Here is a 17,612-nt window from a genome sequence, read left to right as displayed (position 1 = left end):
AAACAAACCAATAAAACAAACATACTTTACATGTACAATAAATACTGGACATGGCAATAAAATTGCGCCAAAAAAAGTACCTTATCTTTAAAATAAATGTGCACATATTTGTTTTAGTATTACCTTAAACATGTCATATACCAGAGTAGAAGTCGTCCATTTCTTACTACAAAGATTTAAGTTGAAACATCAAAAGAATAATAGATCATTCCAATGGCATCTAGGGCTACAAATGGCAGCAAAGTGTTTAATTGACGTGAAGATTAAGAGGCGGTTCTTGAAAAATGTTCTCCCGTGTGACGAGTCACTGGATCCAAAAGGTTTGAGAATCCCTGGTGTAAAGGTTCACAAATCCCCGAGAAAATAAAATAACTGCCTAGAAATAGCAGCGTTCTGTGTTCGTACTCATACTTCTGTCACACTCATATATTTAGATGAAGGTTAATGCTTGTATAATTCTACCTGCTAAGCTGTGCAATATATGTTGGATGGCGAATAACGAATAACTGCCAAGGTCACGGAACCCATGCCTTCTTTTGAGTGGAAACTCAAGCTGAAAAAAAAAAAAAAAAGAGTGTCTGTTTGTAATCTGTGTTTTTTTTTCTGTTCTTCTCACAGTCGCAGCAGAAGTGCATAGTGATCTTTGCGTTGGTGTGCTGCTTCGCCGTGCTGATGGCCTTGATTTTCTCTGCCGTGGATATTTGGGGTGAAGACGAGGATGGGATCACGGAGGAGAACTGCAGCAGGAACTGCAGGTGAGGAATTGAATTAAAACGGCAACTAATTTATTTACGTTATATATAATCTGTTTCTTGCGGTGTTTAAATATTTGGGAGGGTAATGCAAATACAAAACTGCATGTGAAAGAAGCAAACACGACATAAAGTAAAAAAAACCTTTTAGCAGTTTTTTTTATATTTAAAACACATTTTAGGATCCTCTGACTCATTTAAAACCTGTGGCAGCTAAAAATGCCAACGGACAAACTCCCAACCTTTTATTAGAAAAACGTTTAAAACTTAAGTAAATGCAATCTCATGTATAAATATAAAATAATGAATTTTTATTATGATTAAGGTTATCACTAGCATTTAAGCATTTGAAATAAAATGTACATAATTTCATCATGGATTCTTCACAACCATATCAGTGATTTTCATTTATTGTATATATTTTATATATTAAGCTTAAACATTTAAATATGCGTTCAACTATTAGAATGTCTGAATCCATTTTAGGATATATCTATATGAATATTTGCAGAATATTAAACGAAATTTAGGAATAAACTTTGGTTTCTTTTCTCTGCTTATATTTGTCAAATAAACATTTATAATGATTATTTATAATGTTTATTCCAAGGATTTAGGGTGGAATCAGCTATTATCTGACTTGGCTGAGTCATCATCTCTCAAACAGAGAAACTTATGTGGGGATTTTCCAGTCTGGTGTCAGTGAATTGGTCAAAGAACTGGTGACAGATTGACTAAAACTGACCGATGCATGTTGGTAATGATGGAGTGAGGATTGAAACGACAGCCAAGGGTCATTTCTGTTAAAAGTTATCTTTAAAGCTCTGTCCAGCATCTTAAAATCCCCAACTTTTGAACCACACTCCTTCCTCTGAAGCACTCTGGGAACTTCAGGTTAAAATAAGACAAAGTCTGAGGTGAGAGGATGAAATGAATAGACTCAGCAGCTGTTTATCGGCTCATTTTTTCACCCTGAGTCAGAAACTGGCACGGTTGTATTAGCAGGTGGGCATCAATATTTATAAGCTTGATAACTGAGCTTTTTTTTAACGGTGACGTGCATCATTTGATCCAACTGTGGGGTGTGCAGTTGATACTTTCATGAAGCAATTTGCTCCAAGCGTGTGCTGCAGCAAAATAGAGAAATTAATTTTTCACAGAGCGACACGTTCTTAATAGAGGCACAGCTGGCTTTGCTCACGCTGCCTTTTAAACCACTGCCCATGGAGTCTAATTCATACTCTAGGATGCAGGGTTCCACTCATATACTTGGTTGAGGGCTTTCACTAAAACGTCTAGTTTTCTGCAGTTTCACCTTTAATTATACAGTTTTTAAATGAATTATCCATCAACCAAAATAAAGAGTTTCTTGTTGTGATGTAATTAGGATGAGACTGCAGCTTGTTTGTTGTGCAAATCTCCTTTTAAGTCATGAGATGTGTGAAGAAAAACATGTTCTCTTACAGGTACAGCCTTAAAACTCACACTTTTCTAATTATTTGTTGTCAGTAGTGGCATAATTTTTTACATATGTTATTATATATACAGTATATTCAAATGCCAGTGTGCTGTTCACCTACATGTGTAATAGCTTTGTGCTAACTGGCTGATGAGGTTACTATTGATCTACAGATACTTTGTGGGAAAAGTGGACGTGATGCCCGGAAAACCACACAGGCCGAGGCCTTGAATTCATTTCAGCTGTTTATAGTGATGCAGCATGTTTCTGACAGATGATGACGATGCAGTGACGTGATAGTAATTCTAAATTGTCTTTATACGAGTAATAAGAATATAAAAAAAATTGATTTGGAAAAAAAAAAACTTTAAGTTTAATTTAAGTTTAACTTAAATTTCAATGTTAAAATTTTTTTTGTCTCCTGAAATAATTCTGCATCCTCACACAGTCTTAAAACATGTAGATAGAAAAGAATAGATGAGATACAGTAACATGTGTTTGCTTAGATCTATAAATGCTTACATTTCCTGAACTTGAGTCATTGCATTTTAGGGGAATGAAAGTTCAGATCACTGGCTGAATTGCATCAAAAGTAAGAATTTCCCCCTAAAATGTACTATAAATCTGAAAATATAAAAATTTCAATAATGTGGGGTAGAGAGCGAAAGGCAAAAAAAAAGGCTTTCAAATAAATCTCCTCACAAATTCAATTAAAACTTAACATTTCCAAACATTCTCAAATTATAATTTAAACTTCTAATGTTTTTTTTTTTTAAACTCCAAATTTTGGTGCAAATTTATGTTGCAAATTTTATTTTATTTTTACACAAATTATTTTTAAATTATCTAATTTAAGCTTTGCTTTTTTGATCCATGGATATTTTTTTATTTTAGCCACATTTAATCACGTACACGTTTGTAATACAAGATTCGATCGATTGGAACTTGATAAATCTATAAAATTGACATTTCCAAACAACATACTACTGTTAAATTATGATTAAAACTTCTCTTAAAGTGGGTTTTTTTTTAAACTACATTTTTTTTTTTTTTGCACACTTATACTGAAGATTTTGATACATACTTTTAATTTTTTTTTTTGAACAAAACATGATTTTTTTTTTTTCTCACTGCATAATTTTTTTCAAACATTCTTTTAGCCATATTTAATCACGTACACATTTGTTATACATTTGATCGATTGGAACATGATAAATCCATAAAATTTACTGAAAATGACATTCCGCACGTGCTCACCAGGACAAGTCCTTTATTTGTGGGTAATAGATCTAAAATGAAAAGCTCAAAGCAGCAGCTGTAGCATCTGCTGTGATTCACATATTAATATCCTCACTGCTTACAGCCATGCAGGCAGCGCTCTGGGCAGCTCATGAAAGTGTGGATGTAATTTATATCAGATGTCAGGAAGTGACACGGTCATGCTGATTCTGAGCTGGACCTCATGCCGTTTCTGCAGGTGTGCATCACACGCCGTGACAAGTATCGGCATAAAATTAGCATTGATGTAGGTGTGTGAAAACACGCAGTCGTGACAGTATGTGCCATTTATCTAAAGTTTGGCACACACACACACACACACACGTGAAAGAACATGAATTTGCATCACTCTAGCTTTGGATGCCGGAGTGGAAATTGTGAATGGGTTGAAATGGGGAGAATCAACCATCACCAACAAACTGCTTAAATCGATAAACCATCTACAGCCACTTGCTTCCTGCTTTTCTTGTATGTTTAAACGTGCCAGATTCTCCATTCATCATAGCTCACGGTCATTAGGGCTGACTGAGAGGATTCCTTTCAGAATCAGATTACTGCTCCTCCTCTTCCATCTTCAATACATCCTTCCTTGTTTTGCTCATGTTTAATGCACTGTCCCAGATTTCTACCGTCCATTTAAAAAGAGAACGGGTACCAAACGCTAGTATTAACAGCACATTTTCTATAGTTTAAAAACAGCCTGAAACTTGACATTATTTTTCACCTTTTTATATTAGTTTAGTTCTGTATCTTTGCAACATATGGGTGCATCAATGCCCATTTAATCTTATAGGGCGCCGAATGTAAAGTTGTTCATGCTAAAATAAACAGTAACTTTTTGCAACATTTAACAAACCTTGTATAAAAATATGTGAATTTTTTTAATGTTAGTTTTGACCAATTTATCACAATATTTATGACATTTGTGTTAAGATCAATGTTAAATTTAAATATAAATGTTAAATCTAAATGTTAAATGTTCAATCTCTCACGGATAATGCTCGTTCGCATCAATGAGCTTTTACTTTGGTACTTCTGGTGAATTTGCATATTAGCTGAATATTTAATTCCATTCATGAAATTTAGATTTAACGTTTCACATTTAGTATTTAGATCATATTTTCACGAAAGAAGAAAAAAAAAAAATCACAAATTTTACAAATATTGCTGGTCCAAACTAAGTTAAAAAATTCATATGTTTTTAAACGTGATTTGTTTCTAAATGTTGCAAAAAGTTGCCGTTTATTTTTAAAAATGTTTCTGGTCTTGATCCCGGAAGTCTTGGTCTTGTCTTGGTCTCGGTGCATTCTGGTCTCGGGCAAGTCTCGGTCCTGAACACAACAGTAGTATCTGCTGCAGATATTCACTTAAAATCTGCTTTAAACACCGCTTTAGCAAACAATAGTGTGTAAAATGTTGACAGAAAACGGTTAAACGGAGTCAATAACAATGAGAAGTGGAGAAGTGGAATGTCAGGGACATTCCTGAAACTAGATAATGTCTCTTTATCTTTTAGGGCTTTTTTAGTTTTCAGTCTGTGCAGCGTGTTTCATATTTCTCCTGAACACAGTCGTTTCTATGGCCTGTTTCTAGTGACGGATAGGGTTACGTGTATCTCCTTTCGACAAGTTTTGTTTACTTTGATAATATGTTCGACTGTCTGCAGCTGCAGGACCGGTGTTATGTTATAGGTGGGGACCATTTTAACTAGTGACCAATGAGTTCCACATGGGGTTCATCAAATTGTCTAATCAATCCTACAAATAAATAAATTGTTTTGTCATTTTCTCCTTTACAGCTTTGAAAAAAATATAATTATTATTTCACAAATAATCAGAAATTGTCAAATGTGTCCAAACTATTATTGTATTTAACTATTATTAATTTATTTTTTTTTTATTTTTTTTTTATTTATTTATTTATTTTTTTTAACTATTATTAATTTAAAGGCACACCATGTAACTTTTGGCCACTAGGGGTGCTAGACCTGTAACTTTCACGTCAAGTGCCACCTAGTGGCCACAAGCACCACAGCACTGTCGCAAAAATCAACAAACAGTCGGGCCAGCCCCCTTTGTCTTTTGATTGTGTATGCAGACTGTAGCTCTAAGGGCTGGGTTGGTCGGGCAGGGGTGCGAAGCGGGGCTGAGCTCGCGCCGTGGCTGGAGTGGAAGCAGCAGCCGCCGCTGGAGGCCCGGCACTTCTCAACCTCTACTCCCTGGCCTCGTCGCCGTCGTCGGCCCCCTTCGCCGGGGGTCGGTGCAGCGAATGGGGAAATCCACTAGAAGAACCCGGGACGCCGGGCCGACAACGGCAGCGAGGCCAGGGAATGGGGGGGAGCGCTATCGAGGCAGGCCCCGGGTCTCCGGTGGCGGGAAGAGAAGGGCGGCGAGCCAAGCCGCGTTTTGCACTCTGGCCCGACCGACCCAGCCCTTAGAGCCAATCCTTATGCCAAAGTTACGGATCTGACTTGCCGACTTCCCTTACTAAAGAATCCACATTTAACTCAACTATCACGGCGATTAGTGCACCATTAACCCAACACAAAACTACCATATTGTGCTTTTGGCTGTAAACAGAGGCTAACTCGTTTAAGCTGCCCACAGCAATGGCGCAGGGTCGGGAAATGCCCACATGTTGTGATGTCATGTGGGAACTGTGTATATCTGAGTCTGTGGTCACGTGACTGCCATAAAGTGAACATTCTCCAGGTCACACGACCTGGCCAAAGACGGTCCGTCCCTTACACAGTCGTAATTTCAAGAGGGAAGCCCCGCTCGGAGCATTGATACTATCAAGCGCTGTATATTGGCCTGAGGAATCATTTAAAATAACTCATATGGGTCAACTCTTTGGGTCAAAAAGTCTGCGGTGTGGCTTTATATAAATGGTTTTTGGCTAGATAATAATAAAGGGCAAACAGTTTGGCAGTGATAAGCATAAACCACACCATAGGTGAAAAACTAATATGAGGACATGATTCATGACTTTGTCCACACAGGCAGTAATTTGTGTGAGAACTGCCACTGTGGAGCGGTCTCATTAACACCAGCAGCATGCCCCCTTTCCACTGTGCCCTTGAACCGAGCATTCACTCTAACACGACCGACCAACTATGAAAAGTGAAAGGATCACCAAGCTTGAGAAATCCAAAAGAGGAAATACTGCTGCTGTTTATTGCAGATATATTTGTGCCAAACACATTGTGCGACCAAACAAAGGTCCTTTATATGAAAGGTGAAGGCGTTTTCTCTCATTGAACATCGTCTTAACCAATAACAGCTCAGAGTGGGCTTGAGTGCATGGCAACACTTACACAACCCTAAATGTTTTATCCTGCAGGGAAAAAACTAAGTATTCAGGAAAGTGCAGGGAGGTCATAACAGCATAATGCACACAAATTATCCTCATAGTTTCATCACAAAACTATACTTTGTAAATCTCTAGCATGGTGCACCACCATTGAGGAAGGGAAGCAGCAGCACAGATGAGTGTCAACCTTAAGTTAAATAGGCTGCGGCCGAACATTCTCTCCTATCTCCTTTCCTATCCACTGTTACCTTGCCCCCAAAGTGTTGGCCATGCTAAAGAGCATTCAAGTTCTCTTTAAGCTGAGGAAAAGAGGCTCAGTGCTTTCTTTTTTACCTCTTTTAGCCTCGGAAACACTGATGCATCCTTTACCAAAGGAGCAACCATTCTCAATATGACGTTCTTTTAGTTTCATTTTTGTTCCTCGTAGCTTCTTTTCCTATGATTTACTTTCAAACTGTGTTATTTTTGAGATTCTATCAGCTAAAAGTGTTATAAATGTGCTTTTAGTCAATTTTCAGAAATGTGTAGTTTTTTCACCACAGCAGACGTAACTAACCTTCACAGCCATCTGATTATTACGTCACCTAGTGGAAAAGCGTCTTATTGTCAAAACAAACATGATGACCTTTCCCTAACTCCTCTCCTAAAACCTTTCCTTAACTCTGTGACGTCTTCCACGAGGATAAGGAAAAGTGGATAGGAAAGGAGATAGGATGGACTATTAGGACGCAGCCTCAGTGTTTCTCCACCTTGGGGTCATGACCCCATGTGGGGTCTCCCGGAATTAAAATGAGGTCCCTTGAAATGTCTAGTATTTTAATAAGTATTTTTCAAAAAATTAGTGTTTTTCAAATTAAAACCCCACACACACAATCTCAAACAACTGCATTCTATACTTTCTCAAATATAAATCTAGTTAGAATACATTTTTAAAAAAAAGTGCTGCTATGCATTTTTAACACAATCTTCAACACAAAAATAAAAAAGCTTGGAAAGTCAAACTTTTTTATTCTGGAACAATTATTTTTCCACTGATTTAATGAATCTCAAAAGACAAGCCATTTTCGTTATCAATGAAACACACTTTTTCCGTTCAAATCTAAGAAAAATTAAAATGGGAGCCATATGCTCAGAGATTGTTGTAACCAGTGGACCTTAATAACAGCCTGAACCAGTGAGGCTGCAGAATCAAACTCACCAAAGCTAATGTAGTGTCGTCTGCTCCACTAATGCCTGTCAAAATAAAAGACCTCACCAGAGAGTCACTACGTTTTCAAGTGATGCAAACAGTTCAAGTTGTTTTACAGTTAATGTTCTGACAATTACGTCCCTATAATTCACTTTTCATCCAGTTATTGTTTTATGAGGAAAAACCGAGTGCACAGCATTGAAAGCAGAGACTTCAAGGATGAACAGCTTTTCATTTTGGAATAGTTTGACATAAAGTAGGATTTTTTTTAAAAAATCTATTAATATGTAATATCAACTTTCCTGAGGGCACAACTTTGTTTATAACAAACAGGACATTTTCAATTTCATGCCCATCTTCTTAAAAACCTTTCATTGACAATTAAGATCATTAACACTAAACAAAACGCCTACAGTCAAAAAAAGCAATAATAAATAGCCTAAAAATTAACTGCATTAGATATGCGACCGAGAATAAAATGTGACTAAAGTGTAAAAATAATGATTAATGTTGGCATGTGAAGTGGAGCAAAACAAAACAAACTTGACATAAAAAAAAAGTTTAAGAAAACAAAAAAAAAAAAAATTTATTTGTTTGTTATGCAGGTGATTAGTTCAATTTAGCTTTTGATGTATTTATTAAATGTGTTTTTTGCATTATGAAACATATTACTCGTTTGCTGTCAGTTCATTTCATTTTTGAACCGAATTAAATTTTTTGTTATCAGCTGCACTTTTACAGTTTTTTTTTTTTTTTTTTTAATGCAGGTAATTAGTTTAATTTCGTTTTTGATTTATTATGAAATATGATGTTACTAGTTCGTTCAAAGTGGGGAACACCCAAAAAAGTTTGAGAATCACTGCTCTATACAGTACATATCTGGCATATACAGTAATAGTTTACTGAATAAATAGATCCATAAAATACGTCACGTAACATTTATCAGAAGTCCTTGTCATTCAGCCCTGGGCACCAAGTAACTGGTCGTCTCAATCTTACCTCCTTGATGGGCTTGAAGTCACCATTTTCCTCCCCAGAATCACAAGAATGTCCTCTCCATCTCTTTAACTCAGACATGCGGTCTCGCTCCTGCTCCTTCCCATTGCACAGAGCCAACAGCAGCTGTCGTTTCTATAACAATTATAAACAACATTAGAGAAAATGTAGAGAAAAACACTACAAAAACAGACGTATAAATGAAAATTTAAAAATGAAAGTGACACAGCCGCAGAATTTCAGGTGTTTCATTGGTTTACAGGAAACACAAAACATGATTGATATAGGGCTGGGCAAAAAAAATCGATTTATCAAATTTGTAGATAACTTTTTTTTTTTCGAGTTAAAAAAATAAAAAAATAAAAAATCATTTTATAATTTCATTTTTTTTTTCCACCAGTATTTTTTTTGGGACTTTTTTGCGTTCCGTCCTTGTGGGTTACCATAGCGTGATGTGAGCCAGCCCCCTCTTTGTTTACCCTTTGAGTAGGCTATATGTGTTTTATTAGCACTATGCTGAGATGCTAAGGAAATAGTTTATCATTTTTTTTAATTGTAATGTTATGCTATAAAATATGTAGATATAAAATTTAAGCTACTGTGATGTTGCTGTTGTTTAAACCTGGGTTAAAGCTTGAAATTGTAAAATGACAGAGCCTCATTGACTTTTTATTTTGGGATTATTCTATGCATTTTAACTCTTCAGGACAATCATAAAGTTGGACTTTTGACAATAGATCTGATGTCTGCAGTCATTCTTAAGTGCATTGAAAAAAAAAAAATTAAAAATGTAATCGAAACTCGAATTTTTCTTTAAAAAATGTTTTTATTTTTTTTTAGGCAGAATCGCCCAGCCCTAGATTGATGTTGTAAAAATGACTAGTGCAGGTTGACTTATTGTATACAGCAAACACAAAAGTCAATATTTTGTTGCTCAACACTTACTAAAAAGGATGAGTTCAGTTAACCTGCTCCAACTCAACTTACAACAACAAAAGTTCAAAATATGAATTAGTAAACAGTTACAGAGATATAATGCCACATTATAGCTTGTTTCTAAATGTGTGCTATAGTATTTTTGAAGCCGTGGGTGTAACATAGTAAGACCTAAATTGAGACAGTAACACTGTACAATAAAAAGCAGCATAGATGGAATTACTTCACAAAAACACCAACAGAGACAGAAAGTGTTACTTTTCCCTGACTAGTTGTAATTGAATCTGCTGACAACTCCAGATATCTGCGCTCTTATTCTCAAGCCGTGCCAGAAGCAACCTGTGCACAATTTAATGACGCTGATACAATCAGAAAGCTCACATGCTTCTGAAAACTTGGTTTCCCCTCATTAAGCTAATGATCTGTAGACGGGGAAAGAGGAGCGCCATTAGCTTCTGTGTCAGGATGAGAAACAAAGTGGCTAACCTTGTTTCAATGGCACCAGCTCTGCTATTATTTTTGCCACAAACGCATCAGTGTGAAAGTTTGTCTAATGCCCTTGTTTTTACAGTACAGGCATACACGGAATTTACGGGGGGCAGAGAGCGTAGCCCCCAGTGGTCAAAAGTTTATTACGATTTTCCCAAATTCATTCATAAAATACAATTAAATATACAAATATTTACGTGCCATAAAATGCAGTGACTGTACAAAATATATATTATTTCATTTGTTGATCTTTTAAAAATACAAGTTATTTTTTGCACTTGAGTCATGTGACCATCGTCTTTCCTTCAAGGATTCACTCGTGTTTTTTATATGAAAGGTTTTCTGCTGCTTTGATTCTAACACTGTTAGTTTCATGTCACAGATGTTAGTTCTACCTCAGGTGTAGTAGAAATTTTCAGTGAAATGGTCCCAAACTTTTGAGACTTTAGGTTGGTTCTTCTTCTGTTGCGCAATTCTTCTTCACAATGTAAATGGTGAAAAGACACTATATCACATACTGTATCATGAATTTACAACCTTAAATAAGGAGTCGATGCACATTTTTGTAATCAGCATTATCAATCATGTTACTAATATTTTTTTGTATTACTGTATATGTAACACACATTGTGGTTGGCACAAATCGAGACCGTCTCTATATTTAATTCTATTTTTTCTTTTGCCGGCAAGAAGTTCAAACTCCTCCTATGCCTTGTTTTCTAATACATGTTAAGAAAAAGCCTGAAAGACACTTCATTCCCTCACTTTCCTCTGTAGGATTGTGTTGGTGGAGAACATCCCAGAGGACATCTCCTTCTTGGACAACAGCACGTTGCACCTTCCTCTCTTACAAGGACTGAACAGTTTGTTGGATCGAGCGGTGCGTGTTGTCGAGGTCGTTTCCCCTCTGTGGTTACTCAACTCTTCGGACTACGAATCCAGCTTCCAACCTTCTGCCAGACAAGTAAGATGAGATCCCAGCAACAGAAAGTGAAGTCATAGCATTTAAGATGGATTTAAAGCTCAGAAGTGCAGATAGTTAAAAAGGAGAAGATGCAGATTTTAGACATGTCAGAGCTTCTCAACACATGGTTTGTTAGCATTTGCTAGCTTGGCGTTTGAATGCAGTAGTTATTATGTTATGGCAGCATGTTGGAATGATCCAGTTTATGTTTAAAGATTTTGTATCTATAACTGTTTCCATTTTAGTTTTTCGTTTAGGTTTTTCCATTATATGGGTTTCCATTGAAGGTTGTTTTGGGCAGGAGCCTCGTAATTCTTTGTTGTTTACCGTCTAATATGACAGTAATTATTAAGTGTAATGCTGAAAAAAAAATTTGGTCTCTTCTGTCCACACATGCCACGCCATGTTTTCTCTGGACAGAAGTGACCACGTGACCAGTGTTACGACTAGGAGTGACTTAGCACAAACTGCTGCCTAAAGTCGTAAACATACAAATGTCACAAAACACCAAGTGGCTAGAATGCCCAATAAAGTTTATTATTCTTGAAACCAGAGATGGGCACGTACAAACAAAACATAACAACTTAAAGCACAATGTAAAACAATGTAACCCAACACATGGTTAACAGAAAACAGAAACCGTCTGAAAGTAGAAAAACAGGAACACAATCTTTACGCAACTAAACTCCAAACTCGCATCATTAACAAACGAGTCCAAAAACAAAAAGATCACCAAACATGTCCTTCAGAGTGTCTGAAGCAGAGCTGAGGAGGGCCTGAGGTGTGATTTCATGGCATTTTTGTAATAAATGTCAATATCGAAATGTCTGAAAAACCTCCTCATGAAAGTGTAAGAACTTTTTAGCGACATTTGCGCATTGCCGAGGGTAACGGAAACGTAGCTACACGTGATTCCTTCTACATATTTTAAGCTACACTATGATTCCCATTCATGGGTGTAGATTTGTGCTTGTTTGAGGGATTTGCATGTGTTTAGCCTGTGATGTGATCTGACATCTCTCCTGTGTAATCAGTGTAGTGAGTGCAATAATGGTTGCCAAACTTTCTATGATTTCTTTCAAATATAAAGTACAAACAATCTATTTTTGTGAGTAGCCTAGTTGAGGTTTCCTTATACGTACTGTCAGGCTCGTTGCTGTAGATGTGATCATCAATATGACAATAAGAATTATGAAGATACTAAGCTTCTTTCATCATAGAGTCTCTGTGAAATGTTGCCCAAAAATAGTCCAAAGAATAAACCTAGCAATGCAACTTAAAAGAAAATCAGTGTCATTTTTCTGAACTTTCTTCTTTTCCCTTCAGGGCCGAGCGCTGCTTTCCAAGCTTCAGGGGCTGAAATCAAAGGGAGTCAATCTAAAAATCTCCAGCGGGATGACGGACTCCACCGAGCTCGAGACACTCGCCAAACACTGTCAGCTTTCACTCTGTTTACATTCATTCCCACATTCCCTTGCTCTGTATCGTGCTTTGTCCATCCGCCCACCGTTTCTCTTCCTATTTTTTAATCCCCTCCTGTTTTCCTCGCTTTCTTTATTTATGTTTCATTGTCGTTGCCTGGGGCTGAATAGGTTTCCTCATCTCACATTTGACCTGTTTAATTTCAATCTCACAAACCTTTTATGTCTTTTATCTCATCTCTCTCTGTGTCTGTCTGTCTTCTGATGTCCAGACGCAGAGGTTCACTATGTAAATGTGACAGCACTGACCAAAGGCAGCCTCCACTCCTCCTTCTGGGTTGTCGACAGACAGCATTTCTACATCGGCAGTGCCAGCATGGACTGGAGATCACTGGCCACGGTAGACTACAGCCAATGCTAACTCTTGCAAAAAACTATTTTAACATCATTATGCCCTAGTTTTCAATATGAAGTTTAATTCATTTCAGAAATTCTTGATTTTGTTGCCAATTTTTTGTAATTATTTGTGAGTAATTGAAAGATTTGTGAGAAAATTGAAAGTTCTTTCCACAATTTGCATTTAAAATGACTGCATTCACAGGTGATGTAAAAAAAAAGGGAAAATGCAAGCCCCTAAAAATAGCAGTGTTTTGTTAAATTGGTGAATTTGAGATATCTACAACTGGATTATTTGGTCATTTACACAATAATTCATTTTTACTTTCTCCTGCGGGACGGATTGGATGCTCTAAAGGGCCGGATATGGCCCCCGGGCCTTGAGTTTGACACATGCTGTAGAGTGGCAGATGAGAAAATCATTCCAGCTCTGATGCATTCATGTTTATGTGGAACTCTTATACTGAAAATTCTATATAGTCATTTTTTAAATATTCCACTCCTTTACTGGCTTTCATTAACTTACATTATTTTGCTTTTGTTAATTATGAAAGTAAAGAAACGCAAAAAGCTTCAATGTTATGATTTGCTTCATAGTAACTGGGATTTGTTTCTTTTCCAGAGGAAGGAGCTGGGTGTGCTGGTGTATGACTGTAGCTGTCTGGCTCTGGACCTGCACAGAGTGTTCAGCCTCTACTGGGGGCTCCAGTACAGAGACTTCATCCCCTCCTTCTGGTCCAAGCGTCTGTTTGCTCTCTACAACAGGGACACGCAACTAGAGCTCAAGTTCAACAATACTAAGGCTGAAGCTTACTTCTCTGTGAGTGACATTAAGTTAGCTGCTAAACGTATTCGCTTTTAAAGTGTTCCATGTTTGAACTGCAAAACATGCTTGAAAAACTTTTAATTTTTGAACAATTACAGTACATTTTTTATCATACAGTTAATATCAGCATCTAGCCTGGTTTCCTCTATGAAAATATGAGTTGTTGTTTGTCTCTATTCAGTAGGGAAAAGCTCCGGAAACCCTGTGAATCAGAGATGAGCAACTTTTATAGTAGCAGGGGGCATCAAAAATGTGAATAATGACCACACTTAACATTATGTACAGGAAAAGTAGAAAGGTTTTGTCTTTTTTTTCTGCCACTCTGTGGTTTTTCTTGTTATTTTGTGTATTTTTCGGTCATTTTGTTTACTTTTATTGTGGTTCCATATGTTTTTAGTCCTTTTCTGTATTTTTTCTTTCCTGTTGTGTGTTTTGGGAGTCATTTTATGTATTTATGTAGTCATTTTGTATGTCTGTAGTCCTTTTGTATGTTTTTACCATTTTGTGCATTTGTTTTGGGGGCCACACAAATCTAAACTGAGGGCTGCATGAGGCTTGTGGGTCACCAATAGCCAGTGTGCTGTAAATAATAGTGGGGATTATTTCATGCTTTGGTTTTATGTTTTTATATTTTCCTCTGCTTTTGTAAGGCAACATGTATTCATTCTTTCTCCCTGTTCTTTTATTCCCTTAGAGTGAGTTTCAGTTTTTGATAGATATATTGGAAATTGGTATCGGTGTAAAACAGTTTCTGCAGGGCAGACAAAAGGAATATTTGGTTATTGTTATACAATAATTTCACTTTTAATAATGTGTCTGCTTCCAGACCTCACCTGACGTCCTCATCCCCAGAGATCGCAGCAGTGATATGGAGGCTATTTCCAGGGTGATCGGAGAGGCCCGTGATTTCATTTACATCTCCATCACTGACTACCTGCCCCTCCTCGGCAGGAGAAACAACAGGTTAGAGTCCATCTAAGAACGGTTGGCCATCCTGTTTGAATCTAATAAACTGAACCCGTTTCATTGGGCTGCGTGGCTTTTATTATGGTGTGTGTCTGCTTTCTGTGCCAAGGTACTGGTCTCCTATCGACAGCGTTCTGAGAGAAGCTCTGATTCTGAGGAAGGTGCGGGTTCGGATGCTGATAAGCTGCTGGGAACAGACACATCCACTTACTTTCAACTTTATCTGGTCTCTGAAAAGCCTGTGCATGGAGCAGACCAACTGCTCACTGGAAGCAGTATGTTCAAGGCTGCACTATTTTCAGCGTAGATGATGCACTTGTGCATCACTCGGTGTGAATCTGTGTTTTTGTTTTTTTTAGAAGTTCTTCAATCCCAAAGGGCAGAGGGACGACCGCCAGCAGGGAGTAAACCACAACAGGTTTATGGTTACAGAGAGAGCTGTGTATTTAGGTGAGGTCAACAGATCTGCACATCACACACTTCCTTTCATTGTCTGAAAGCTAACAGTTTGGAATTTATATTAAATGTAAGAGTGAAATTGGTAAAAACCTTTTACCTAGAAAATATCCATTTTTTAATTTTTTTTATTTAACATAATTTTTATTGTATTTATTTTTTATGGCATCTATTCATTTTTTAATTTGTTTTTTTTCTAGTCATCTATTTAAAAAGCATTTTGGGAATATTAAAAACCAGCCTTTAAAAAAAATAAAAAATAAATAAATTAAAACATTTAATTTAAAAATTAAATAAAGTTTTTTTAAATAAAAAATAAAGAAATATTTATTTAAATTAAAAATATTAAAAAAAATAAATGAATGGAATAAAAATTACATTAAAATAAATTGAATAGTAATTTCCTATAGTTTAATATCTTTTAATCATTTTCCGTGCTTGCACAAGTATCTGTAAATCTACTTTTAATGATAATTGTGCTTTTACAAACTTAATTATTGTGTTTGGTAATAATTATTTTTTTAATTGAAGTTTATGGGGTGGTGCTAAAGGTGTTATTGCTGAAACCTGATTGGACATCACAGAGGCCCATGTGATTTGGGCCTCTGTGTTTAAAGATGGCAGATATATCATAGTAAAAAAATAAATAAAGAGTTTAAATCATGGATGACACATGCTGAGTTGTTGTTCTTTTCCATTTCTTTTCTTAATTCCTTTTCCTGACAGGTAACCTTGACTGGGTGGGAAATGAGTTCACCTTTAATGCGGGGGCGGGGCTTGTGATCAGACAGCCAGAGGGCGTGGAGGACAGGAACTCTACGGTGGTGGAGCAGTTACACACGGTGTTTGAACGAGACTGGTTTTCACGGTACACACGCTCTCTACAGGCCAATAAAATCCCAGTTTGCAACAAGCACCAGATGAACACGATGGTTCCCAACAAGTGGAGCCACTTGGGCAGCAGAACAACCAGTCAGCCTGGTGGTGATAACAAACCATTGCCCATGAGAAGTAGCGTAAAAGTGGAAGTAGAGACGTCAGAAAAAACAAGGCAACATGGCGACAGACTCATGGATAAAGTTGGTCACAACAATCCTCAGCATGGGCTGGTGCCACCAATGAACAGTCACCTGGAAGGAGTTCAAATCCAAATGAGTCCCTTTGAAAACAAACAGTTGAACGTTAATAACAAAAATCAAGCAGACTTTCCCAACCAGTCTGTGGAGAGCAGCGGCTCCAGGGAGATCTTCGATGGATCCCTGTGACCACAAAGCATGATGGGAATATTGCATTTGACTTTTTCTCTGAGGAAAAGTTTCATCGCTGGATTTTTGTAGCATTTTATCAACATCGTTTTGTGGGGAATACAATTGTGGAGCAGGGATTTTCCACCTGGTTTGCTGCACTTATGAAAAGGAAAACAAACTTTGCTCCAACGCAGTCTGGATGGAGAAACATTGATTATCTCTGAAGATATTTAACCTCTGATCTGACTTTGCGGAGCTTTTTTTCCACTGAATGATTACACAACATATGCCTGAATATTTTCAATACCTTCAATAGTTTGTGGCACTCGTAATTCATTGTTGGACCCTTTAAAAAAAACTCATTTGTGCAGATTTAGGGAGTGACATGGCATATTATAGTCACAAATGTCATGATGTTTTGGTATGGATTGTGAGGACCTTTTAAATCCAGAATTGAGTTTTTAAACCAATGACATGTAAAAGAAAGTCTATATGTAAGTCTACCTCTGGCACAGTTTGTACCGACTTTAAAATAGTACAATACAAAGTAAATTAAGCATTTTTTGATTACATTTTTTAGTAATCCTAGATACATTTGACAACCGCCAAACTTCTCTAATGGTATCATGATACAGACAACCTCTGAATTGATTCCAGGGTCAGACCCACAGGCGAGGAACTGGGCCATTAAAGGGATCGATCGGGTCGTGTTCAACATTCTTTAATCCCATTAAAGAGCGGCAGCAGCATCCTGGACACAATGCATCGCTCCTCTACTGCAGTGGTTCTCAACCTTTTCAGTCCACAACCCCTAAAGGTCCCAGGGACCGGAGACCCCCATTGTACCTGAAAGTGGTTGAACACAGACATGAACATTGAAGAAAAGTCATGTGGATACAGGGCCATCTATAAGGAGGAATAAAGG

General features: G+C 37.1%; 1 protein-coding gene across 1 annotated transcript in view; it reads left to right on the top strand.

The window, feature by feature from the left end:
* The window catches only part of LOC114476909 (inactive phospholipase D5), a 51,077-nt gene extending 34,072 nt beyond the window's left edge, over positions 1-17,005 (top strand). The window contains exons 3-11 of the mRNA XM_028468911.1: positions 619-755; positions 11,189-11,375; positions 12,702-12,810; positions 13,069-13,196; positions 13,815-14,012; positions 14,845-14,981; positions 15,094-15,259; positions 15,344-15,434; positions 16,167-17,005. Of these exons, the coding sequence (XP_028324712.1) occupies positions 619-755; positions 11,189-11,375; positions 12,702-12,810; positions 13,069-13,196; positions 13,815-14,012; positions 14,845-14,981; positions 15,094-15,259; positions 15,344-15,434; positions 16,167-16,705 (1,692 nt within the window). The 3' untranslated portion in view covers positions 16,706-17,005. The remainder of the gene's footprint in view (positions 1-618; positions 756-11,188; positions 11,376-12,701; positions 12,811-13,068; positions 13,197-13,814; positions 14,013-14,844; positions 14,982-15,093; positions 15,260-15,343; positions 15,435-16,166) is intronic.
* The last annotated feature ends 607 nt before the right edge of the window (positions 17,006-17,612 follow it).

Source organism: Gouania willdenowi, chromosome 15 (assembly GCF_900634775.1).
Source record: "Gouania willdenowi chromosome 15, fGouWil2.1, whole genome shotgun sequence".
NCBI lineage: Eukaryota > Metazoa > Chordata > Actinopteri > Blenniiformes > Gobiesocidae > Gouania > Gouania willdenowi.
This window is presented reverse-complemented; position numbering and strand designations above follow the sequence as displayed.